The following is a 26,968-nucleotide window of genomic DNA, read 5'->3' as shown; positions in this document are numbered from 1 at the left end:
GAGAGGGAAGTGAAAAGTCAATTTTCCAACCAGGAATATTTCTACAGGTGAAGCAACCCATAAGCAAGCTCCTTTCCCCTTCAGTTACTTGGCCGTATTTTGAAAAGAAACCTGAGATACCATAAATGGCTGAGTCAGACTGCTCTAAAATCTCAATATTTAGCCTCCTTCTTCCTAAATTCTTTCCCCTTCCTAAAACTGGTTTGTTTTTATGGTTGATATTCCATTATATATACGTACTACTTCTTTATCCATTCATTCGTTGAAGGACATCTAGGTTGCTTCCATGTCCTGGCTATTGTAAATAGTGCTGTGATGAACAGAGGTTCATGTCTTTTTGAACTATGGTTTTCTCAAGATATATGCCCAGTAGTGGGATTTCTAGGTCATATGGTAGTTTAATTCCTAGCTTTTTTTTAAAGGTATCTCCATAATATGTACATTACCATGTGTAAAATAACGTGGGAAGCTGCTGAATAACACAAGGAGCTCAGCCTTGGTGCTCTATGACACCTAGAGGATGAGATGGGGGTGGGGTGGGAGGGAGGCTAGAGAGGGAGGAGATATATGCATACTTACAGCTGATTCATGTACCGCAGAAACCAACAGAACATTGCAAAGCAATTATCCTCCAATTTAAAAAATACTAAAAAAACCTTTTTATTACAAAAACAAAACCAAAAACTGGTTTGACCTGTACTCACATAGGTCACCCTCATGGCTCAAATGGTCAAGAATCAGCCTACACTGCAGGAGACCCAGATTCTATCTCTGGGTTGGGAAGATGCCCTGGAGAAGGGAATGGGTAACCCACTCCAGTATTCTTGCCTGGAGAATTCTATGGACAGAGGAGCCTGGTGGGTTACAGTCTGTGGGGTTGCAAACAGTCGGACTCGACAGAGCAACTAACACTTTCATTTTTTTCACTTTCACATAGGTGCACATCTGCCATCAGTTGCTTAATAATCTCACAAGTGTAATAACTACTTGTCCTATAGATAAAATATTAGAACATTCGCCTCCTCCAAGAAAAAGCTGTGTTTGTTTCTCACCTCCCCCATTCTGCTACCTTCTAGATAGGAAGCTCAAGGAACCACTAAAGACTGATCTAGTGATCCTTTGTTCTCCATCACAAACTGAATAATGGAAGTTAGGAGTTGAAACAGTAAATGATAAAAAGAGGTTAAAAAGATTTTCAGACACTGGCTTGGTGGGCATTTTTCTGTAGTTTGTTTTCATGATAGTTCTTTAAACCTTTTATTTCAGTATCTTCTGAGATATCTGTTCCATCGATGCATGAATTCTGACCATAGACTTTTCCAGACTTGGGAATCACAACCTTATAATTCCCATTTGTCACATGGGACTTATGTTTTGCCAGGTGATGTCACTCCCTGGTACATGATACCATTGCCCTCCTAGTTATTCAGGCACAAAGACTTCAAGCAAAAGGATTCATGCTGTATCATTCAACTTTGGAATTCAGATAGTTATCAACCTAGAGAATAAACAGCTGTAGAATTGGATTTTTAAGTTTAAGATACTGTGGAAGCTATCACACTCATGTCCCTTCCTCAATTCACAAAACACTGTGACTAGCATCCTTTTAACGACTTTTACAAACTTTAATCTACTTCATCTATGCTCTCAACAAATTTTATAGTTTTTTGAATGTTGGTTTTCAGTATAGAGGAAAATATTCAGACTGGGGATTTTTAAAAACTCAATAAAGTCCTATAACTCCTATCTTTTAAAAGGCATAAGAATCATGGAAAGACTGATGGAGTACATAACCTTTCCTTTTTATGTTTCAAAATGTTATAAACAACTGCACTGCATTTTGGACTGTGTAAGTCAAATCTAAGGTTACCATCTCCCTAAATACCCCTCGTTGATTTTATTATCATATGCAGAGCATTAAAATAGGAGCTGCATAAAGAAAACACATAGAAGTAGGGTTACCAGATAAAATAGAAGAGGCTGTTATATTTGAATTTCAGATAAACAAACTTTTAGTATAATTATGTCCCAAATATCACATATACTAGAACATCAATTGCTTATTTAAAATTCAAATTTAACTGGTTGTGCTATAATTTCATTTGCTACATCTAGCAACTTGTAGAAGATCCTTATCTCTGGCAAGCTTACTATTTAAGAGGCAAATTAACAAAAGATCATAACATAAGGTGTATGTGATAAGTGCAGTAATATAACCAGGAGAGGAGATCTCCCCTGATTACCACAGAAGACTACCTGGAAAATATGGCAACTGCAGTTCCTAAAAGATGACTAAATGCAGATTGCCAGATATGTGGTTTAGTGTGATTTCCAGAGTTCAAGTGTTCTGAGTTAAATCCCAAATCCACTGCTCACTAGCTGTGTAACCTTGGATAAATTAATCTCTATTATAAAATGAGGCTACTAATACCTGCTTTATTAGGCTACAGATCAGAGATAATACATGCACAAAGCACCTAGAACACGGGAGGCACTTCCAAAATGGAAACAGCCACTATGAGAAGGTCACATGGCAAAAAGGGTACTTGTCACAGATATTCAAATGTTAATGTTATGCAGTAATATCGGTAAATTTATTTCCATGATCTATTTACACTGTACAAACACTGCTGAAAAGCACCCTACAAGATCACAGTACATTACAATATATTTACTTTAAAAATATACTCCTTTATAAAAGGTTCATAGAACACTGGCATGTCAACTTGGGATGAAACTCAAAGCATGTCACCAATTCTGCGGTAGCAAGAATGCTTCCAAGCATTGTCAATTACACAATCACAAGTCACCATTTCAGTTTTAAATACATATTTTTAAATAAAAAATGAATTCTACAGTGGAAAGTTCCGGCAAGAATACTCATTAGTTAATTAACATATATTTTCATGGAGATGTTGTTTCATAGTAATTTACAGTATCAACTTAATTTGCCAAAAAGACCCATTTCAACAAGTTTTGCAGTCCAAAGATTCTTGTCATTCTTGTCTATTTTTTCTTCTTTGTTGGTTCTCCCAGTTCTATTTTGCGCTTCTTAGAAGTATGCTCATCTTTTTCATCATCTTTAAATAGGAAAGGAAGAGTTTCAATCAGTAACTTTAAAAAAATATTAAACATTAAAATTTCATTGACTATAACAAAATCATCATCCTCAACTAATGTTTCTTTCAAAGTTTTCCAATAAAAAATAAAAACTTAAAGGTAGCTGACAGTAAGAAAATCAAATTTGTTCTGATAAAGCTATTCTCAAATATTCTACAGTATATACATGGTGAATATTTAATACATAATCTACATGTTAAAAATGGGATATTTTCTGTTGTTTTTTTACAAAAGAAGATGTCAATTTTACCATGACATTATTTAAGTGACTATCTGGTAGTCTTTCCCTTCTAATCTGCCTTCTCTCTTCCACAAACAACTCCCCTCCCTATTTCATCTCCCCATCCCCACCCCCACACTTACTTTTTGAAGTTAAAAAAGCACTCACAGGTAGATGTTTCACTGAAACTGTATTTTCAATTTTGTCCTATGTAGGTAGTTCTACTTTCTCCCCCATTCCCAGGAGAGTCAGAATATTCCAATGGCAAGAAAAAACAGGCTTCTTCCCCCCCTTCGTATTATGGAGAATTGGGAGAGGGGAGGGGAGAAGAACCTCACATTAAAACCATGTTCTTTACACTTGTCGAAAATGGTATTAGTATCTGTAGTCACAGAAAATTTCTAATAAATAAAAATACTGTAAAATCTGAAACAGTGGACCCTTTTATTCAATTAAAACAATCCAGCTACACATTTCAACAAAATACAGGGTAGCACAGAGCAGCTGTTAGTTCCCATCCTTGAACAAATGTGTGGCATTATTTTAAGAACTCCACACAGATGGAATAAAGTACACGTAGGAGATGTTATGATTTATAAAGTACAAATTTATTTTAAGCACATTACTGAATTCTTTGTACTTTATTTCTCAATCAAGAGATACTCAAAGTTCAATAACTACCCATGTGGTAGCCTATAAAAAAATGTTTTGATGCTGAAAGGAGACTTCCTATTAAAAAATCTGGGAAGCCAACTGATATAGAACATAGACTCTTTTTTTCCAACTTCCCTTTTATTATTAACAGTCAAGAGAACAATGCCAATGTCACTGTTATTACTCAACACTTCACATTTACAAAATGACTTTACAGTCATTTTTACATGTTATTTTTTTATATTCTTCTGATAAAGACTGAGGAGTTCTGTCACTACTCTTTTTTTTAATTGGATTATAGTTGACACTAACATTAGTTTCAGGTGTACAACATAGTGATTTGATATTTTTATACATTATGAAATGATCACCACAATAAGTCTAGTTATCACCTGTCACCGTACAGAGTTACTACAGTATTATTGACTATATTGCCTATGCTGTACATTACATCCCTGTGCTTTAACTTATTTTATAGCTGGAAGTTTGTACCTCTTAATCCCACTCACATATTTCACCTGTCCCCTTAACTCCTTCCCTTCTGGCAACCACCAGTTTGTTCTCTTTATCAAGGAGTCTGCTTCTGTTTTGTTTGTTCATTTGTTTTTCGGATCACAAACTCATTATGGGAAAAATAAACTTAAAATTTTAAGCCGGGACTTTCCTGGTGGTCTAGTGGTTAAGAATCTGCCTTGCAATGCAAGGGATGTGGATCAGGGAACTAAGATCCCACCTGCCTTTGAGCAACTAAGCCCTCACATGGCAACTACTGAGCCCATGTGCCACAACTAGAGTCCAAGCGCCACAAAAAAAAGATTTTGCATGAGGCAACTAAGACCCAACTCAGCCAAACATAAATAAATTAAAACAAACAAACAACCCCCCCCCAAGCCTTCAATTCCCTTCCGATAACTACCAAATTCAGAATATTTCCTTTGTTGATATGGACAATAATTAGTATCAAAGCAGGTAATGCATCTTCAAAACCAGCCAAGGTCTTTGTTTTTTAATTGGATTTTAATTATCACCATGCCTGACTTTTGAGATTCTTTTCACTAGTAATATAAAAATTGAAATTACTTTTAAACTCTACTAGAAAATGCACTGCTAACATATTCTAAAAAGATGATCCTGAGACACTTCTGCTTTTAGTCTGTCACTTACTACAAATACACTTACTGAATAACAAGAAAAACAAACTACTGAGGCTAGAAAAATAACTTCCTACCAGTTGCTGAACAGAAGAGCTAATGCCATCTAGTGATATAACAAGGCACTGCCTTAGGGAAAAAAAAAGAAACTTGAAGTGTCTAATCAACTTCACTGAGTTTCTTACTCTGTGCTATATACTACAGATGCACTAGTAAGGAAGCAGTTGTTTTATATGGAATTCACATCACTTGAAGCAAACAAGTTTAAATTATTGACAGAAACTAACTTTATAAATTCTTTAAACAAGTGCTGGTAAGTAGTAAGGCTCTGTAACGAGTTCTGAATTTTTCCCAGCTTCTTCTATCTAGAAGGAGTTAACTGGTAAAAAGACGCCAAAGAAAATGAGAAGAAAAGTAAAATCAAAGTTATCTGATAATCTAAAAAATGAGATAATTTAAGAGTGTGGAACTTCTAATACAAGATATTTTATGAATTTTAAAAAAAGCTAAAAAAAGATGATGGGAAGTCGACTTGTTAACATGGCACAGGAGACTAAAATGGCAAAAATCACTTCTAAGAAGGAAGGTATTTATTACAAAAAAAGGATAGTTATACTCAACAACCAACATCGAAGTCAGAATTGAAGATTTCAGTATTATCTTTCAATCTCATAATCCAGCTTTAAGCTGGCTGAGCACTGGGATCCTTTTGTGTTTTGACATTGCCAACATCCACTTCCTAGTGGAGGGCCATCCTGTGATCAAAAGGTCAGAAATTATCATGGGACTAGCAGCATTATCTGACACATATTTTCTTCTATCTGAATTTAAAAGGCAAGCTGGAAAAAAAGATAATTCTTTCTACTTGTTTGTCCTGGTATATAAGCCTAGGCTTTTCCACACAGGAACAAAGATAGACGAACACCAGCCTATTGACACCCCGGATTGAATATCAACTCTAATGGCCTTACTGCCAATTCTTCCCACAGGAGAGCTACTCCTCAAGCACTCTGGCTTGGAAAACATCAAGAGACTAAACCCCAATTTAATAAAGCATCATTTCCATTTAAAAATCTGATTCCTATTCTGTCTCTTCCTACTTGTGTGAAGTTAGGCAAATTCTTTAAGCTGCAACTGTTTTCTTGTCTACAAACAGTAATAACAAATGTACTAACTCTGTACTAGGTTGCTAAGAGTAATAAACTAGAAAACTTATGTAAAAGTAGTATTTTAGAGCTTGGCATTGTCTAGTTTTGTGACCTTGGACAAGTCACATAAGCTTTCGTTTTGACATTTCCCTAATGGTTTCACAGGGGTTGTAAGGATTAAACGTAATTTATGCAAAAGTGCTTTTTATTAACTATATAAAACTATTATAAAATATGAGGCATTTTAAATGTCCACTTCATTTGGCATCTCCAAAGAGATGCCATTTACTGAAAATATGCCTTCACTAGTGATTTCTAATTCACACCAGAAGTCATGAAAGAAATGGAAAAACCAGGTAGAATCATAACTGGAGAGTAATATCTTTTATAGTAAAAAAAAAAAAAAAATGAAAGAGAATATACACTGCAGAGTGTATACTGCATTTAACTGTTCATCTCTTTAGGGTTAGTTAAAACTGTTTCTTTAATCTTTCTTTGACTTTCATGATCTTGATACTTTTGAAGACCCAGCTCATTCTTTTGTGGAATATCCTTCAATTTGGATATGTTTGCGTTTGACAGGAATGTCACCAACGTGATGCTGTGTTCAAGTGACACTCAGTTTTGATTTGTCCTATTACTTACGATGTTCAATCACTTGATTAAAATTGTGTCTTCCAGGCTTCTCTACAATGAAGTAACTCCAAAATAAAGTTACTGTTTTTTTCCATTTGGAATTGACAAGTATTAATTTTGTGAAAAGATACTTTAGATCTGAATAAATATCCTATTCCTTAAAAAACGCAAACAAACAAAAACTGGAGTAAGACCTTCTACCAGTTTGTTACCCTTTCTCTCACAAGAAAATTCTCTACAGTTATAAAGGAGCTAAGTAAAGTAGCACTTGTATTATGGGAAGATCAGAAATTTGTTTAAGAAAACGGCACACTCTTCCATAAAAATGACAGTCAAAAATATTTAGTCCAATAATCCATTAAATACTTAAAATGTACTACAAATGGAAATACAAGCATAAATAACCCCTGGATCCTGGTATTTAAGAAACTCATTTTTATAAAGGAGACAGACTTATGAACAAACAGCACATAAAAAAAGTGCTAAGTGCCATCCATGGGAAGCCCAGGTGGCTCAGTGGGTAAAGACTCCACCTGCCAATGCAGGAGACACAGGAGACTCAGGTGGAGAAGATGCCCTGGAGAAGGGAATGGCAACTCACTCCAGGATTCCTGCCTGGGAAATCCCGTGGACAGAGCAGCCTGGCAGGCTACAGTCCATGAGGTCGCCAAGAGTTGGACATGAAAAAGAGTGGAACATGACTGAGTGACTGAGCATGCACATGCATGTGAGACAGGGTACAGAGGAACAGACATTTAACCACAGACTAAGGTGAAACATGTATGGAACATTAAAGGTATGGAACCATTACACAGCTTGGTCTATTCAGTGCTGAATTTTAAGATCTTAGGAGCAACCCCCTCTAGTACTTTCGCCTGGAAAATGCCATAGACAGAGGGGCCTGGCAGGCTACAGTGCATGGGGCTGCAAAGAGTCGGATGCAACTGAGCACATAAACTACTACAAGGGGGCCATGTGAAATGAGGGAGAGAAAAAGGCAGTCTATCACAGAGGACTGCTGCTGTGACGGGTTTTAAGCAAGTGAGGCCAGAAGGTGGAGTGGGTAAAAGTATGGAAGCAGAGATTACTGAGATTACTTATGACTCCTTTTTCCTATTCTAACTACCTAACACTTAAAATCCAAGCAAGAGATGGAATTACAATATTAGAACTAAGGCAAGACAACTAAGTCATTATTTACTACTATTTTTAATCATTATGTATTAACGGTAAGAAATTCATTTTGTGACACTAATTTTAGCTCTAAAGCACAACTGCTTTGATATAAAGTAAAACCTTCACCACTTCACAACTGTGATTACAACAAAGAGTTTATGAAGTAACTCACGTTGCTCTAACAATAAGACATCATATATCACACATAATACTGGTTGAGATATCAAAGATTTCACTTTAAATCCTGAATATTTTATGACCTTTCTCAAAAACAGAGCAAAAGATATCCAAAGACCATCATAATCAGTTTAACTCAATAGATTTAAATTTCATTCATTAAATATCTCGTTCTTTTAAAATTCATCACAGGGATCAAAAGGTATTACCACTGGAATCTGACATTCCTTACCTGATTCCACTGTCTCTTCCCCTTCTGGTAGAAGCCTAGCTTTCTTAGCATTCTGTGGGGCATCATCACCATTGTCCTCATATATGTTAGACCATTTTATTGCCATATCCAGCTCTGGAGGGGGAGGTTTCTTCTCTGTAGAGTAGGTCTCCGGAGGTGGTACATAGTGTGACTTCCATATTTTGAATTCCTTTGGAGGCTGTTAAGCAAACACATTAAGAAGCACTGTGACGACCCGAGGTTTCTATAATCGATGTGGGCACATGCAACTCCCTGCCGTTCGCTTACTATTCAGGTTGACTTTTTTTTTTTAAGGTTTAAAGACACATTTTTCCATCAAAATCACAATACTGTTAAGTGAAAAGCCAAAGGGTTCCCTGTACGAATAAAGCTAATAACTTTTAGTTACCAAAGAAGAATCCAGTCTCAGATACTACGCCAAGGCTGACCCCTTCAGGAGGCTGCAGCAGACACTGTCTTGGAGGCAGCACCGCAGGCACTTCGGCGTCAAAGGGAAGGGGTCTCGGGGAGAAGCTGCAGCAGGGGGCGGGGGAGTCACCACCGTTAGTCCTCGCCGCGCGGGGTCAGGGCACCGAGTGTGGAGGTTTGGGTCTCCTCACAAGGGGGTGGGGGCTGCGGGTCCAGTATGACACCCACCAGGCTGGGGGAAAGGGGCCCGGGCTCCCCAGGGCTGGAAGTGGGAGAGGGTGGTGCGGCATCCCGCAGGGCGTGACTGCGTGTGAGGGGCGGACAGCTGGTCCCCAAGACGGGGCTCAGGAGGAAGGGGGCGGAGGCTGGGACCAAGATCGAGAAACGGGGTCGGGGACCTCACCTCCTCTGGAGCTTTGACGACATGCCTCTCCCAGTCTATCTGTTTGTTGAGCGGATTGTAAAGAAAGGCCGGGCGAGTCACGCTCCGGAACAGCTCGTCTGGTCCAGGCAGCCGCTTCTCCGCCTTGTTCCCATAGCCGCCGGCAGACTTCGCTGTATCTTGACCCTTACGACTTGTTTCCTCCGGCTCGCTGTTATCCTCCTCGTCCGAGGAGCCTGAGCTGCTGCTGCCGTATGCGGCGAAATAGCTCAGAGGATCCTTCTCTTCCGCTGCCATGACTGCGGCACGGGTCCGCCCACGGCTCCGCCGGAAACCGGAAGTCACTCCAGGGCCCGCCCCGCAGCTGACCCCGCCCCAAGTCTCGCTGACGGGCCCGAGGTCTGCGCCCCCTGGCGGTTGCGTCGCGTTTTTGCGCCCGGCTTCGGGGACTGAGGCTGAAGGCTGGCCGCACGTCCCTAAACAGGGAGTTCTAATGCTCATTAATGAGAGGCCTTGAAAAGGGACAGATCCTGAGACGGTAGTCTCAACCAAACTTTCAAATACAGTAAGACTTTATTAAAGGCAGAGAAGAGCTGAAAAAATTTCTTTTCACTGTCACCTTAAAGCCCTTGCCCAGTGAGACCGGGATTTCTTCCTGTTTGTACAGCATCTCTTCTTCAAAATAAAATTACTCGTCCCCTCTGTCGTCATGGAAGACTTCTGTGGGTAAGTGGTCAAGCAGAATTCTCTCCTGCTTCACCTCATTCCAGCGCACTCTGAACAACCTTCTTTGTTGGAACTTCTCTTGTATTGCATCACACCACTCTGAGGGATCCTCCAAACGCTATGGCTTCTTACTGTCAGCCTCCTCCGTGCTGGCTTTGCTCTGTATGGCCCTTAAGTGTTGATGGTTCCCAACGTACTATACCATCGTTCAGCAACACCTACTAACCAGGTGTTACAGAGTTGCAAGTCAGATCAGATCAGATCAGTCGCTCAGTCGTGTCCGACTCTTTTCGACCCCATGAATCACAGCACGCCAGGCCTCCCTGTCCATCACCAACTCCCGGAGTTCACTCAGACTCACGTCCATCGAGTCAGTGATGCCATCCAGCCATCTCATCCTCTGTCGTCCCCTTCTCCTCCTGCCCCCAATCCCTCCCAGCATCAGAGTCTTTTCCAATGAGTCAACTCTTCGCATGAGGTGGCCAAAGTACTGGAGTTTCAGCTTTACCATCATTCTTTCCAAAGAAATCCCAGGGCTGGAATGCTTGTGACTTCAACAGCCGGGTCTCCAAATCCAGTCTCTGCAAGGCAAGCTCTGAACCACACCTCTCTACTTATCTCTTAAACTTTCCCTAAGGCCAGGTCTCAAACACCCACTTAAAGATCAGTAAATTGTTTTTCCATATAATTTGCTTCTACATTTGTGTCCCTCCCTTTTAGTAAATGACATAACCACCTGCTTAGCCACCAGGGAAACTAGAAATCTTTGACTTTTGGGGAACTTAGAATGATACACACATGAAGGCAATAAAGTTGGTATCAGTGTAAAGTTGGTATCAGTGGTATGCATTCACAGACCTCACATAAGGATGCCTATGTCAGACATTATTTAGCAACTATACAACAATGGTTTTTGTAGCCAAAGAATACAGATTAAAATTAACCAAGGGAAGAGATGTAAGGGATAGAATGCTGGAGCCTTCCACATGCAGAGCTTCTGGTTGTCTTCTCCCAGTGGAGGTTGTAGACAATGCTCACTTCTGCAGCAAAGATATGTGACAACCTGCACGGAGCCATCAGGGGAGCCTCACCAGAGCCTGAGTCTCCAGAGGTTTTATTGGGGATTGGTCATTCGGACATAGCCTCCAGCCCCTCCAGAAAAGTGAAAAGTGAAAGACGCTTAGTGTCCGACTCTTTGCAACCCCATGGACTATACAGTCCATGGAATTCTCTACTCCAGAATACTGAAGTGGGTAGCCTTTACTTTCTCCAGGGGATCTTTCCCAACCCAGGAATCGAACCCAAGTCTCCTGCATTGCAGGCAGATTCTTTACTAGCTGAGCCACAAAGGAAGCCCAAGAATACTGGAGTGGGTTGCCATGCCCTCCTTCAGGGCATCTTCCCAACCCAGGGATCGAACCCAAAGCTCCCACATTGCAGGCGGACCCTTTACCAGCTGAGCCACCAGGGAAACCCAAGGATACTGGAGTGGGTAGCCTATCCCTTCTCCAGGGGATCTTCCTGCAGGGTAAGGGAGTTAGAGAAGGTGAGGTTCAGAAAAAGAATGAGACCTGCACTTTACAGGTACAGATCACCTTTAATGAGGCGAGAAGGGGCAGCAGTCAGATTAGTGAGCTGCAGCACTAACCCAAGAAAAGAGTAAGTGTATATAGAGGCATATATGTGGAAATCTACTGTCTTAAGGGGGCCTGTTCTTCTCCAGGGTTGTTCGGAGTAGTTGTCTCTTAAAAGACTGGGGCAAGGAATTCTGGAGATCGGCCAGAGGCTGGGACCAGCTGGGAGCTGGGTGTAATCAGCCTTAAGGTCCATTTTTTTCCTTCGGGTGAGAGAGTTCTTTATTTGGCATAGGATGGTGGGGAGGACCCAGAGAAGAGTTTTAACTCCGGGCTATTTTGAGCCGTGTAACTTTCCTTCACTTCCCAACCCAGGAATCGAACAGGGGTTTCCTGCATTGCAGGCAGATTCTTTACCAGTTAAGTAAGCTACCTGGGAAGCCTATACTAGTCTCTAATACACCTTTTATTTCAGTATAGTAAAAAGAAAGAAGAAAATTCAAACTTCTCACAATGGTTTATAAATCCTTCCATATCTGCTCCTCACTATCTTACTTGATAGTGAAATCTTACTTTTCAATCCAGGCTTCTGAATTCCCTACTCATCCCTCTTACAATCCTGCCTGTACTGTCCTCACTAGCTTATTCTTGCCTCAGGCCTTCTGCACTCGATGTTCAGTCCAGTTCAGTTGCTCAGCCGTGTCCGACTCCGCGATCCCATGAACTGCAGCACACCATGCCTCCCTGTCCATCACCAACTCCTGGACTTCACCCAAGCCCATGTCCACTGAGTCGGTGATGCCATCCAACCATCTCATCCTCTGTTGTCCCCTTCTCTTCCTGCCCTCAATCTTTCCCAGCATCAGGGTCTTTTCAAATGAGTCAGCTCTTGACATCAGGTGGCCAAAGTATTAGAGTTTCAGCTTCATCATCAGTCCTTCCAAGGAACACCCGGGACTGATCTCCTTTAGGAGGGACTGGTTGGATCTCCTTGCAGTCCAAGGGACTCTCAAGAGTCTTCTCCAACACTACAGTTCAAAAGCATCAATTCTTCAGCACTCAGTTTTCTTTATAGTCCAACTCTCAGATCCATACATGACCACTGGAAAAACCATAGCCTTGACCTTTGTTGACAAAGTAATGTCTCTGCTTTTTAATATGCTGTCTAGGTTGGTCATAACTTTCCTTCCAAGGAGTAAGCGTCTTTTAATTTCATGGCTGCAATCACCATCTGCAGCAATCTTGAAGCCCAGAAAAATAAAGTCAGCCAGTTTCCCCATCTATTTCCCATGAAGTGATGGGACCAGATGCCATGATCTTAGCTTTCTCAATGTTGAGCTTTAAGCCAACTTTTTCACTCTCTTCTTCCACTTTGATCAGGAGGCTCTTTAGTTCTTCTTCACTTTCTGCCATAAGGGTGGTGTCATCTGCATACCTGAGGTTATTGATATTTCTCCCGGCAATCTTGATTCCAGCTTGTGCTTCTTCCAGCCCAGTGTTTCTCATGATGTACTCTGCATATAAGTTAAATAAGCAGGGTGACAATATACAGCCTTGACGTACTCCTTTTCCTATTTGGAACCAGTCTGTTCCATGTCCAGTTCTAACTGTTGCTTCCTGATGTGCATACAGGTTTCTCAAGAGGCAGGTCAGGTGGTCTGGTATTCCCATCTCTTTCAGAATTTTCCAGTTTATTGTGATCCACACAGTTTGCCTAAACTTCTCTCTAGAACTTCACACAGCTGGCCCCTTCCTTCTTATGATTTAGGCTCAGCTCAAATGTTGCCTGCTTTGAGAGGAGTTCCCTCATGCTGTTATACTCTGGCCCAAGTTACTTTTTAGCTCATACACGCCCTATTTTGTATCTGGGGCAGCTAGAATTATCTGAGTTTGCTTCTTTATTTTCTGTGTCCTCCAACTAGAATACGAGTTCTCTATGAGAACACAGAGTTGGTCTGTTTTGTTTATTGCTGTTATGTGCAGTACTTAGAATGATAGGTACCAATAAATACTGAATTAATGAATGAAAAAATACAGTTTCCACTTTTACCTGCCATCTGAGAAATGATAACGAGAGCTACAGCAAAAACTAACAAACTAACAAAATTATGCAAAGCAATTATATTCCAATGAAAAAATAGCAAATAAAAATAGAAAAAAAATTTTTTTTAAAAGAGCATGGAGTTATAGAAAGAACACTGATCTTAAAGTCAAACAGTCCTAGATTTCAATTCTAAAGAGATTGTTTCTCTGTTCAAAAAAAAGTAACAATAAAGCCTTCCTTGCAGGGTTGGTATTAGCACTGAAAACAGTAACACACATGTGGAAACACCAAGCCACCAGTATTTGGCACCCAGTAAGACTGTGGTTTCCAAACATTCTTGCACATTGGAATCACCTAGAAATTTTGACAAACTTCTGATGACTGTCTTTCACAATCCAAACATTCTGACATTCTCATTTAATTGGCAATGGGGTGTAGCCTGGCTCTGGGATCTTTAAAAGCTCTTTAGGTGATTCTAAAATGGGCAGCAAAGTTTGAGAACCACCATAGGACAACTGTCTGATAATTAAGTACAATGTCAAGTTCAGAGTGAGGACTTTAGGAGCAGCGCTAAAATTACTCACAAATTGTGCTTAAATTTAGCTCTCCTTTCAGAAAACCCTCCTAAGAGTACATTTAACAATTAAAGATTGATTTGCTCCTCGGTTAGCTATAGCTATTTTTTTCCCAATAATCATTGTATAACTAAATATTGATTGTACTACTATATGATTCATCAAACAATATTTTATGTAATTATTAAGTATATATATTTTAAAACATTTTTAATATTGAAAGGAAAGCTATGACAAACCTAGAGAATGTATTAAAAAGTAGAGACATAACTTTGCTTACAAAGGTCTGTATAGTCAAAGCTGGGGTTTTCCCAGTAGTCATGTACAGATATGAGACTTGGACCATAAAGAAAGCTGAGCACCAAAGAATTGATGCTTTCAAATTGTGGTGCTGGAGAAGACTCTTTTTATTAAGAGTCCCTTGGATAGCAGGGAGATCAAACCAGTCAAAGCTAAAGGAAATCAACCCTGAATATTCACTGGAAGGACTGATGATAAAGCTGAAGCTCCAATACTTTGGCCACCTGATGTGAAGAGAGAATTCACTGGAAAAATTCCTGATGCTGGAAAAGATTGAAGGCAAAAGGAGAAGGGGGCAGCAGAGGATGAGATGGTTAGGTATCATCACTGACTCAATGAGCATTAATGTGAGGAAACTCCAGGAGATAGTGAAGGACAGAGGAGCCTGGTGTGGGTCTCAAAGAGTCAGACATGACTTAGCGACGGAACATAACAATATAGGAAACAGGGGACAGGGGTGGGTATATGGGAACTCTACTTTCTGCTCAAGTTTTCCATAAACCTAGGACTGCTCTAGAAAATAAATTCTCAATTTTTAAAATAATTTTAAAAAGTGAACTCAAAGGTGTATTTTTTTATATTAAGTGATAATGTATCTGTGAACTTTTTCATTGCTGCATTAATCAACCCAATAACCAGTTGCACTCTTATCATGTCAGACTACCATTCAAATTTACATTTTTGGCAACGGCTGGTTTTCAGTGTTTAAAGGAAAAAAACTGACTTCATAGGATTCAGAAAACCCAAAAGCCTAAATTTGAAAACCCAAAAACCTTAATTTTATTGCCTACATAGTCTACAGTCTGAAAGAAAAGTATTAATATAAATATAGGTGCTACAGCATATCTAAATTAAGATCTTTGATTCCAAGTAAATCTTAAACTTAAAAAAAAGTAACTGCGTATCAAATTTTATTTTAATAAATGAAAAGCCTACTTCTGCTTTTTAAAAAGATTTCTTCAAACATAATGTCACTACTTTTTTTTTTCAACTGCCAATATCTTATTATGCTATCCTGGAGGTGAAACATGTTTCTCTAAAATCCTTGGAAAATGTTTATACTATAAAAATCCCCCAGTCTTTAAAAAAATTTAAAAGCCAATATGCCAGTCTTCTTCATGATTGATAACTTCATCAGTCCATTCAGAAATGAACTTCATCTCACAACTTGAAGTAATATTTCCTATAAAAATTGGTACATATAAAAATAGTTCTAGGTATTTCGTATTGAAAAAATTGAAACTTCCAAAATACAGCACTACAACTTAGAAATGTTTATTTTCAATAGCATATTTCCATCTCTGCTTTTTCCAAGTAATGGAAATATATATGAGACAGGTATCTGGAAATAGATAATTATAATTTAATGAAAACAATGAAAGCAGATTTATAAATTTATAAAATAAGTCATACTTTGTCATAGAACAAATGACCTGCTTGTTCCAAATAGTATTAAAAATAGAATGTAATATACACACACAAAAACCATTTTGTCCTAATTATTTCAATTGTACAGTGGTCCTCATTAAAAGGGAACAAAAAATACAGAAAAAAGTATTTTAAAAAATCTCATCAAATTATATGTAATAACTGAAGTTTATGCCAAGATTTTTCTTTAGGAATAAAAATGATAAAGCAAAGAATGTCACAATTTTAAGGAAGTAGTATTTATTAGTAAAATTAGTAAGACATGTATTTTGGCAAATTGATACCTTAGCTGGCTCAAACTCCATTAGCTATCCCTCTGAATCAAAAGGGGACTTTGTAAGTGTCTGGAAGCCAACTAGGTGGGGAAAAGATTTTTTTCTGTCTGCTGGCAGTTTTCCCAGTAGTGATAGGCTTTATTACCAAATGGAAACAGCTTAATTCTGAAAATGTACTGCTGAATGGTTGGAAAGGACTATTAGACTGTGAAACTTATTAGCGCAAACTCACAAGGAAGAAACATTCACAGTCTAACATTCTATTCTCAAATAGAGAAATGTTGTCTATTAAAGTTAGTCTTAACACATGAAGAGAGTGAAAACACTAAATCTCAAACTTTTGAAATTTGAAAATACTGAAAAGTACATGATCAACATTGAATATGATCAACACTTACTTTAGCTCTCTAAAAATATGCTTCTTTTATTCTAGAAAATTCTATTTACAAAGTATGTTTATGTTGCATTTTATAAAACATGTATGAATATTAGTAAGTCATTGTAGCAATTTTATGATTCATATCCTTTCCAATATTTTTTGTCATCATTAAAAAAAAGTAAAAGGCAGTAAACTGTCATTGCCGCAAAACAGCACGTGATCGTAAGGGAAGAAACATCTCACTAGAGTTTCCTTCTTCTTCTAATTGCAGCTCTGGAGGCAAAGGAGGAGCCCCAGGGTCCCCAGGTCTCGGAAGTGTAGTTGAAGAGAAGGTGGGATTTTCAGTTCTGCCTACTTCTAGAACAGGCAAATTCAGAGAAGAATCGGTAGAAAAAAAGGGGGCCGTGCTGGATTCTCCTTCTGGGTGATACATGATGGTGGATGCTCTCAGTTTCTCAGAGAAATTACTCTCATCCGAATTTGATCTAGAGAGGTTATTTGTGGCTCCATCAGGAAAAGGCTCACAGCTGCTACATTTCAGTCCTACAATACAATTATTCAGATATAAATAAGAAGTAACTAGGAAATGTGAATCCACACCCATCTTGGAACTTTTTAAAGATTATACAAATTTTAAACAGCAGTTTATAAATTGTCATAATCCATTTCACATTTTATCTGCTCCTGACAATCCTGAAGTATACTGCTATTTACATTTTTGAGACAAGTGAATAATCTCAAGGAAGCTAAATAACATGCTAAAATTCACATTTAATTTCTGTACTTATACTTAACCATTGAAGGACCTGAAAAAATAAAGTAGCTCCTAAAATTATTCATAGAATAAGAAATAGCTTTTACAACTAAAAAATATTTTTAGGCATTCTAGTATACACACACACAAAACTTTACCCAATAAAAATAAAGTTAAAACTGGATATATCCTAAAATTCTATAAGTTAAGTACTTTCAATTCCTGAATCATGGAGTATTAGAAGTGGAAGGGATTCTGGAGGGCATCCGGGATAGCCTCTCACTGTGAGAGACACTAGGAGAAGACTGAGGCCCAGAACATTGAAGTCATGCCCAACACTCCAGGATTACTTCATGCTAAGGTGACACGTAGAACCCAAGTCTCCTCTTCACATCACACAAAAAATGTTCTGATTCTCAACCTACCACTTTACTTAAAGAGCAGTGGTTGTTCTGAACAAAAAATTCTGTCATATCCAAAGGATATAGTCAACAATTAGCCTCATGGTGGAAATAAATACAAATGCATTTATCTTTCTGTTAGGCTTAGCAAATATTCAACCCAACTGTGTACAGGCACAGAAAAGTTTCTGAGTTGACAGATTTTGTATAACACCTGCAAAGTCTGTAAAGCACATCTGTATGTCATTTTTTTTCCATTAGTTTTTCAACCTCACAATACAGTCAGCATTTCTGTCCCATGGAAGAGAAACTATTTTCTTAAATATGTTTCAAGGGGAAACTTCACATGTGTTCCAGCCTCAGACTTATAGACTGAGTTCTGTAAGGTAAAGTTAAATTACTTGTTTCTGTTTCCCTAGTGCTTAAAAGAGCTGGAATAGAGCTGTTATCACACTCACATTTATCTTAAGTGCTATGTAGAGAGAGACGGGGGAAAAAATGGGGGACTTGGGGGAGAGGGGAATTTGAATTGTGCAGACAATTCTATATAGCATTCCAATCAGTGAGTGTGTGCTCCAGGGTGAGGGTGAAACAAGGGGTAAGTTTGCTCCTCCCTTAATCAATAGCAGTTTCATGCCTCTCTCATCTCGCCAGACTGAGTGTGATTCTAGTGTTTAAAGTCACATATAATTTATACAACATGATTCTTATCAACATAGGCCAACTATTTTATTGTATGATCAACTGGTAGAATAAAAACCACCAGAATTTATCAAAGGTAAAATGCTTTACCTATACACTGTTCTTTATTTATGATCTGCATTTTCAGGGGTTACTTTTTAACAGATTGATCTTGCATTCTATTAACTTTAGAAACAAACTCCTGTGTTTCTATGAAATACTGCGATTTCATTATGAAATTGTTTTCTATAAATATAGGGTTGCTGCTGCTGCTGCTGCTAAGTCGCTTCAGTCGTGTCCGACTCTGTGCGACCCCATAGACGGCAGCCCATCAGGCTGCCCCATCCCTGGGATTCTCCAGGCAAGAACACTGGAGTGGGTTGCCATTGCATTCTCCGAAATGTAGTGTTAATGAACAGAAATACAGAACACTGAGCGATACTTCACTTTTCCAATGTAATGAACTCAAATAAGGTTAAAAAAATGCAAATCAAATGTAATGCTGAAGCTTGAACTTTTTTTTTTTTTTTTTGAACTTTTTAAATAAAAGCAAAAATGGTCATTTCTGGGTTTTCTGTTCTGCATTCTACTTACAAAAGCATTGTTACATTTAAATGAACTCTTGGATACCTAAGATATCTTACCTTTCAGATGCTCTAGTTTTATATTCCTAAGTTTCAGCACTTCATCTGTAATCTTCTGTATTAGGAAGTTCTGTGTTTTTTCTCGTCGAATAGATTCGACCAGGGTATCCAGTCCTTTGGGGTTTTCTTGTAAGTAGTCTAACAGTTTTCCAGCCCTTTTTCTACTTGACGTTCGGCAAGAAATTTCTTCAGTGTCTTCTCTACTGAGTATTTTTTTTGCTCGTAGATGATCAAAGTGTCTCTCAGCTATGATTTTTTCACACAGGTATACACGCAAATTTTCTAAAGCCTGAAAGAAATAAAATATGGCTTAATGTAACACCTAAGTCATACAGGCAACTGATGGTAAGTTAGGAATCTGACTGGTAAGAGAAAACATCCTGAAGTCAGGAAGCTCAGCCCTACTAAAGGCCTGCTATTAAGATGAGTGAGCAGGGTTTCCCTGGTGGCTCAGAGGTAAAGAATCTGCCTGTTAATACAGGAGACACAGGTTTGATCCCTGGTCCGGGAGGATTCCACAATCTGTGAAGCAACTAAGCCCGTGCATCACAACTCTTGAGCCTGTGCTCCAGAGCCTGGGAGCCACAACTGCTGAGCCATGTGCTGCAACTCCAGAGCCCACGCTCCCTAACAAGAGAAGCTACCACAATGAGAAGTCTGTGCACCACAACTACAGAGTAGCCCCCACCTGGGGCAACATGAAAAAAGCCTGTGCAACAATGAAGACCCAGCACAAAAATAAATAAAAAATTATATACACTAAAAAAAAGATGAAGGAGGAAAGAGATAGGTGGTCTCTGAATAGATATTCCTCACTGCTTCCGTCCCGCTCTGATCTCATCTCCACAACTATAAGCCAAGATCAAACTACTGTGAGGAGGGGGCCAGTCTCTTTTAGGGATCTTGGGTCTGTGGAAATGAGAGGTATGCTGAGGGCCTTCAGAGGTAAAGATGAGAGCAGAGGTTACTGGACGTTTTCGTTTCCATTTAGTAAGGAATCTATGATTAGTCAGGGCCAGAGAGGATAACTTAGGGAGAGGGCTCGTGGTTTATAACTTTCTTGTTATTAACTTTGCATCTTTCTAGACTAAAACCCCAAAAGAGAGAGAGAGAAAGAAAAAGAGCCTAAACTAAAGGGGAACATAATGTGTCTGTCTTTGGAGTCAGTTGGCAAGATGATAATCTAACTCAGTCTTGGGAGGTAGAAAGGTATGGGAGGAAAGAAACAGTGGATGTTGAAAAAAAAAAAAACTAAAGAAATAAAGAAAATCACATAAACAGGCCTACACCTGACAAGGGCTTCCCAGGTGGCACTTGTGGTAAAGAACTCGCCTGCCAATGCAGACCTAAGAGACACGGGTTTGATCCCTGGGTTTGGGAATATCTCCTGGAGGAGGGCATGGCAACTCACTCCAGTATTCTTGCCTGGAGAATCCCATGGACAGAGGAGCCTGGAGGGCTACAGTCCATAGGGTCTCAAAGAGTCAGAAAAGACTAAAGCAACTTAGCACGCATGCACACCTGACAAGTGCCTGCTGCTGCTGCTGCTAAGTCGCTTCAGTCGTGGCCGACTCTGTGCGACCCCATAGGCGGCAGCCCACCAGGCTCCCCCGTCCCTGGGATTCTCCAGGCAAGAACACTGGAGTGGGTTGCCATTTCCTTCTCCATGACAAGTGCCTAGTGAGGCTTAATTAGCCAAAAATCGATCTGGGTATCCATAAATGGTATTAATAATTTGATGTGAGCAGCTGTATTACATAGCTCCTTCATTTACTAGATATGCGATCTTGGGTAACTTAAGTCCTTTGGACCTCAGTTTCCTCATCTGAGTGTAATGAGATATGTAATATTAACATATGTAAAGTACTTGGAAAAGTGCTTGGTACATGTAAGTGATAAGTAAATGTTAGTGATGATGCCAATGATGACTAATTTGATTCGCACTGACAAAGATGAACTAAAGGCAATGGAAAATCTTTACTCCAGTATATGGTGGCAGAGAAGTAGCTTAGGTGAAGGGGTTCCTAGAGTTCTCAGTCCACTAAATTCCCACATTTATTTATTCGCACAAGACACATTTCACATATCTAAATGCCTAATATGCCAAGTGCTGACAGTGGATATGCAAAGATGAACAAGACTTAAATTCTGCATGCGAAGGGCACATAGTCCAGTTGAAGAATACATTATTAACTCAAGTTAGTAATTGTGAGATAATGGAATATGACCCAGAAAAAAAAAAAAAAAGATATAGGTCAAGTAGTGGAGAAGCATAGAAGAGACAACTTATTCTGCCTCTAGGACCTGGGAAATTTACAGAGGCCACACCTGAGCAAGAAGCATGAAAGGTATGTAGTAGGGGAAATTATATTTCCCTGTAGCCAAAACCTCATCAAAGGCTTATAAACAAGAAGCCATAAGAAAAGTTTTACAGAGGGCTGGGGGAAGCAAAAATTGGGGTCAAAGGGGACTAGTTAGACAACTGCTGCCGTATCTTACATATATTATGCTGAGTGCATGAATTTCAGCTGACAGGATGAGGAGAGAGAAAAACAGATTTAAAAGATGAACTTCTTGGAAAACCTCATGTTTCATTTCTACCATATGTTGTTGATCCCTAAATTTCGCTATGTGATGCAGACTTTCTCCCTAGACATCCCAATGGTACTTGAACTTCAACATTCCAAAACCAAATTTATCTTCTATCCTTTTCCTCTGACACTGTAAACTCACTTGGGAGTACCACCATCTATTCAACAAGCTATAAACCTTCAACCCATCCTTGACTTTTCTGTTTCCACCCACCTGACACATTCGATCACCCACCCACCAAATCTTGCTGATATTCATCTTCCTCAGCGCATACATTCAAATCATCACCAAGTCTTATCACTACTATTTTAAAAAATGTCTGGAATTCTCCTATTCCATCCATATCCACTATCTGTACCCTGATCCAAACCACCATCATCTTTCACCTCTATAAAGTCCAAGAATCTCCTCACTAGTTGCCCTCTTCTCACTTTTGCTCACCCCAACCCATACATTAGGCAGAGGAAATTCTTCAATAAGTCTCTATTACACTTGGGAAGAAAATTCCACTTTACTACCATCTATAAGACCCTTTATAATCTGGCCCTAGCCTACCATCCTAACTTCACCTCAAGGCACTCAACAGCTTGCCTGCATTAGATCCACTGCAAATTCTATTCTGTCTAGAATGTTCTTCCCCAGTTCTGTCATATTCTTCAGGAATCAGTTTAAATATAACCTTCCCTGAACATCCTATCTCAAGTAATTTCTCCTCTTATCCTGTTATTGTCTCAGCACCTGTTCCTCTCCTTCACAGTACTTACCATAATTTGAAATTATACATTTGTTTTCAACCCTAAGAACTCACATGTTAAAAGCAAGCAAGAACCAGGTACATTTTGTTCAACTCTGTATATCCTACACTTAGCAGAGTGCCGAGTAGATAATGTTTCGGATGAATGTAAAATTCATCATTATTTTGTGATTCGCAATTATCATTTTACATGTTTTCTCCTGCCCCAAGAAGCTGAGCTATTCTCAAACTAGAATTTTTCTTCGTTTTTAATTTTTAAACTGTTAGAATCAATGGCAGTATCAGCCTCACAATAGTGTGTAGTCCATATTTATGAAACTGAACTAAATTCAAAGATGAGAGAAACAACTAGATGAGGTACACAGGGAGAAGTGATACAGTAAAGAAGTGGTAGCCTGAAAAAAAAAGAAATGGGAGTTTCCACGTGGATAAGTCCTCTATATCTGCAGATTCTGCACCCTCAGATTCAACCAAGAATGTATCAAAAATATTTGGGAAAAAAAAAGTTTCCAGAAGTTTCAAAAAGCAAAACTTGAATTTGCTGTGTGGGTCAACTGTTTACATAGCATTTACATTATACTAGGTATTATAAGTAATCTAGAGATGATTCAGAGTATATGGGCAGATGTATGAATGTTACATGCAAATATTACACCATTTTATAAAAGGGACTTAGGTATCCATGAATTTGGTATCAGCAGTCAATCCTCCATGGATACAGAAGGAGAACTGTACACTAGTCACCAAGACAGAGAATATAGTAGAAACAGCAACTGGCTTTGGGGGAGGGATGATAAAAAATTCAATTTTAGACAAAGTGAGGAGTCTGAAGGATATAAAAGTGGATTTCCAGTAGATATTTAGAAATAAGCACTTAGAGATGAGAAGGAAGGAAGTCCAAATATGTGAATGATAATTTTAAGAAAAGGTCACAAACCACTTTGAAAATATCATGAACAAAATTTCTAAGAAAAAAATGTGCCCATACTATTTTTCACAGATGTCCTGAAACCTGTTCATGATTCCCCAAGGTTATGAATTTCCGATACAGCTGTAAATTGAAGTCATGGAGATGGAAAGTATCAATGAACAGATGGGAAAAAATAAAGGCCTGGAAGCCTCCCTTCACATCTGTACAGGTTTTCTATGTATAGGTTTTTTATGTACATGTTTTCTATCTTTTCATTTGAACCTCTCACTACCTGTCTTATCAACTATAAAATGGGAAAGACAATGACCTGCCTTAGAGGTTGTTGGGAACATTGTCAACTGTGTGACACAGCAGGCGTAGCTCTTGAAGTTCATGTTTTTACTGGCACAAATCTTGAATAACACAACACTCTTTTGTTCTTTAGTAGTTATCAATATCCCAGTCTTAACTAGAATATAAAGCAGGGGTGACTTTTTTTTTTTGTATCTTCCCAGGCCTACGAACAGTACTTTCCATAAAATAAGTGCTCCACAACTATCTGTTGAAGGAGGAAACTAAGGCACACGTCCCAGTCATAACCAGTTTCCTTCTGCTAATTCATTATCAGAATTGCTCACAGTAATTCTGTAATTACTCACTGTAATTATGAGTACAGCACAATAAACCTTACAGGTGAGGGAAAAGCAAACATTTAAAACGCTGTTGTTCTGTCTAGTTCACAAAGATGATTTTGTGTAAGTACTGCAGTGGTAAGCCAGAACACAGTTCATGTTCTTGTTGTTTTTAATTTGAATATAATGTGTTTTGATGGTTCTCTGAGAAGTCTCATGTGGCAAAACAAGTTACTAAAAGCAAAGGAAAAGAGAAACAGGTCAGACCTCAATAAAGTCATTCTCTACGAATAAATACTAAGCTCTGTGCACTTCAGCATCCAAGGAGAAGAGCATAATTTAGCTACCGAGTATCTCCAACGTTTACCTGTACATTAATTCTCGACTTCTTGTATTCTCCCCCCACCCCCACCCCACTCCTTCAATTTAAATACGTGGGTGTTTCCTTAGTAGGGGAATTCCAGGTAGTGCTTTCAGCTGTCGAGCTTCCCCCAACCCCTTTTGCAAAAGTTTCACGTATTTGCTCCGCTGCTTGGGATGCTTTATCTGGTCCAGCTTTTGCTCCAGGTCGAGCCAGCAGCCAAGGCAGTCTGACTCAAGGATGAACTTGAGTCGTCGATCCCTAGCAACGCCGCTCCAAAGCGCATCTGGGGTGAAATCACCAGGGGATGAGTGAAGAGTGGGCAAGAAGCTGACTGTGAAGAAACGCTCCACTAAACAAGGTTTCAGAAACCCAAGCCCTGCTTTTATTGATTTAAAACGTGGATTAACAGGTCAGCGGGGGGCAGGTCACTTCCACCAAGGTTCCTCGCATGCAAGGCTCGTCGCGGTCCTGCAGTTCTTGGACGTTCCGCTTCTCAGACCCCGGACTCCTCCTCCAATTCCGACTCGGACTACGACGCTTTCCGAGTTTCCGCTTTCCTCGCCCGCAGTACTGCAGCCAGCCCCCGCCCGCCCCTAGCCCGCGACGGCACCTGGGCAAGGTTGTGCTACTCACGTCCTTCTTCACTTCAGTCAGGTCCTCCTCGGTGAGGGACGGCGCGGTGGGCTCCATGGCGGAGGCGGGAGATGGCGGTTCTTCCGGGTCCAGGAGCTCCGGCTGCGCCGCCCCGCCCAGGCTGCGGGCTTCGGCCTTCGAATGAAGGGGCAGAAGGGAGGCGGAGAGGGTCGGGAAGGAGAGGGCTGCCCCGTCGAGGACCGATGGACTAGTAAGTCAAACTGTGGCGCCTCCGGCAGAGCCGAGGGTGCAACAGACCTCCTTGTCCAAAAGCGGAGACCGGAGCCCCGGATCCTTCTCTCTCCGGGAGGCCCAGGAGCAGGCACCGCCCCTCGGGGGGGCCACCGGGAGAGCCCGCCCAGTCTCTACAGCAGCCAATCAGAGCCAGCCTGCGGGACACCCTTGTCCCCGCCCCCTGCCGGAGCCTTTCAGGAGTGGCTCCGCCCACAGCCTCCTGAGCGTCAGCGTGTGGCAGTCGGGTGGCCTCCCCGAAGGGAATCGTTTCCGTGGGTGGGGTGCGTAGCTGCTCTGCCTTCCTGCGGTCGCCGCCTGCGTAGACAGTTCACAGGTGGAGTCGGGTCTCTGCTTGTCTGTACTTTATGGTTCCTCCCCTTTTCCCAGACCCTATCCAACGATTTTCTGTTGCTGCTTGCTCACTCGTTTTAAAACTATTTGTCAGACACTGACATGCGTGCGTACACATACACGAGACGCGTGTACACAGCCTATCAACAGTATTAAATTTATGAAAGAGAAAAACCGCCTACAGTCCCAACACTTTAACACTTAATTTAACGTCTGCAATCTTTTTGGTCACTTTATTATCAACCTGTTTCCTCATTTATTCATCCGTATAATGAAGATTTGTCTACTTCATACCTTTCACAGGGCCTCTGTGAAAATTAAATGACGTGGTATCTGTAAGATTTTTACAGGTATTGGGCACACAGCACACACCCAATTTATCATTATCTTACACTACTAAAACATGTATTGAGTCCTTACTAATATGTTGTAGGTATCTTATTCTGTAACCATTCTACCGTTATACTGGGGAGCCTGATGAACAAATCACTATTCTCAGAATGGTATTCCAGCTACTGACAGAGGTGTATATACCCAGTAAAAATCTGGGTGGATGAAAAGCTCAAAACAGAGTCCTGCACACAAGAGGGTTGTTTGGACAACATGCTAAGTAAACTAGAAATAAAGTAGATGGTACTTGAAGCTAGAGGGTAGGTAAAAATGATAAGAGGACCAAAAACAAACTTTGAAGCCCAACAATTAAGGGAAGAGGAAGGAAAGGAATCAGAAAAGAATAACATTGCCAAAGCCACACCAAGCTATATTTGATCACAACACAGGGGTTCTATTTTTAACATTAACATTATGTCACATCTTTTTCCATATTGATACATAGTATTTTTTCTGATTGCTTAATCTTCCATCTGCTTGATATAATCCAATTTACTAAACCATTTGTTCTTTCATTTCTCAAACATTTACTGAATGTTAGCTATGTGCCAAAGACTGATTGCTCTAGGTGGTGGGGAAACAGCTGTGAATGAAATAGATAACAATTCCTTTCCTCCTGGAGTTTAAATTCTAGTGTATGTTTGTTTGGTGCAAGGCAGACAGATGTTTGAAAAACATTGTGTAAATTATTTATTATGTTAGAAGATAATGAATGCTAAGAGAAAATGTAAGACAGGGCAATAGGATGAGGGTGTCTAGAGCAGTAAAATTTTAAATCGGCTGGTTAATGAAGACCTTACTGAGAAAGGGAGATTGGAATTGCTACTTCAAGGAATTGAGGGAATGAGCCATGTAGACATATGGAGAAAGAATACAATGAGAAGAGGAAACAGTCGATGAAGAGGATCCAGTGTGACCGGGGAGGGGATAAGGTCCTTGTGCACCACTGTAAAAGTTTACTTTGACTTTTCTCTGAGTCATATGGGCATACTCTGAGTCAGA

The 26,968-nt window shown here is 39.8% G+C and overlaps 2 protein-coding genes across 2 annotated transcripts; both read right to left on the bottom strand.

The window, feature by feature from the left end:
• Positions 1-1,966: 1,966 nt before the first annotated feature.
• On the bottom strand, positions 1,967-10,071 carry C3H1orf52 (chromosome 3 C1orf52 homolog). Its single transcript, XM_027536677.1, has 3 exons — positions 9,347-10,071; positions 8,515-8,713; positions 1,967-3,080 (listed from the first exon to the last, which is right to left on the bottom strand). The coding sequence occupies exons 1-3, from the start codon at positions 9,824-9,826 to the stop codon at positions 3,007-3,009; spliced, it is 753 nt and encodes a 250-aa protein (XP_027392478.1). The 5' UTR covers positions 9,827-10,071; the 3' UTR covers positions 1,967-3,006.
• A 5,724-nt stretch (positions 10,072-15,795) lies between these two features.
• Positions 15,796-25,351, bottom strand: BCL10 (BCL10, immune signaling adaptor). The gene is made up of 3 exons (XM_027536676.1): positions 24,992-25,351; positions 19,107-19,395; positions 15,796-17,169 (listed from the first exon to the last, which is right to left on the bottom strand). The coding sequence occupies exons 1-3, from the start codon at positions 25,046-25,048 to the stop codon at positions 16,823-16,825; spliced, it is 693 nt and encodes a 230-aa protein (XP_027392477.1). The 5' UTR covers positions 25,049-25,351; the 3' UTR covers positions 15,796-16,822.
• Positions 25,352-26,968: the final 1,617 nt, after the last annotated feature.

The sequence above is a fragment of the Bos indicus x Bos taurus genome, chromosome 3, assembly GCF_003369695.1.
Source record: "Bos indicus x Bos taurus breed Angus x Brahman F1 hybrid chromosome 3, Bos_hybrid_MaternalHap_v2.0, whole genome shotgun sequence".
NCBI lineage: Eukaryota > Metazoa > Chordata > Mammalia > Artiodactyla > Bovidae > Bos > Bos indicus x Bos taurus.
The sequence above is the reverse complement of the archived record's forward strand: the minus strand, read 5'-3'. Positions and strand labels throughout refer to the sequence as shown.

Coding starts and splice junctions, on each gene's coding strand:
- C3H1orf52 (XM_027536677.1), bottom strand. CDS start 9,826: ATGAGCATTAGAACTCCCTGTTTAGGGACGTGCGGCCAGCCTTCAGCC. Junction 8,714..9,346: donor TCGTCAAAGCTCCAGAGGAG/GTGAGGTCCCCG, acceptor TTTGCTTAACAG/CCTCCAAAGGAATTCAAAAT. Junction 3,081..8,514: donor GGAAGAGACAGTGGAATCAG/GTAAGGAATGTC, acceptor TCCTATTTAAAG/ATGATGAAAAAGATGAGCAT.
- BCL10 (XM_027536676.1), bottom strand. CDS start 25,048: ATGGAGCCCACCGCGCCGTCCCTCACCGAGGAGGACCTGACTGAAGTG. Junction 19,396..24,991: donor TGACTGAAGTGAAGAAGGAC/GTGAGTAGCACA, acceptor TATTTCTTTCAG/GCTTTAGAAAATTTGCGTGT. Junction 17,170..19,106: donor AAAACTAGAGCATCTGAAAG/GTAAGATATCTT, acceptor ATTGTATTGTAG/GACTGAAATGTAGCAGCTGT.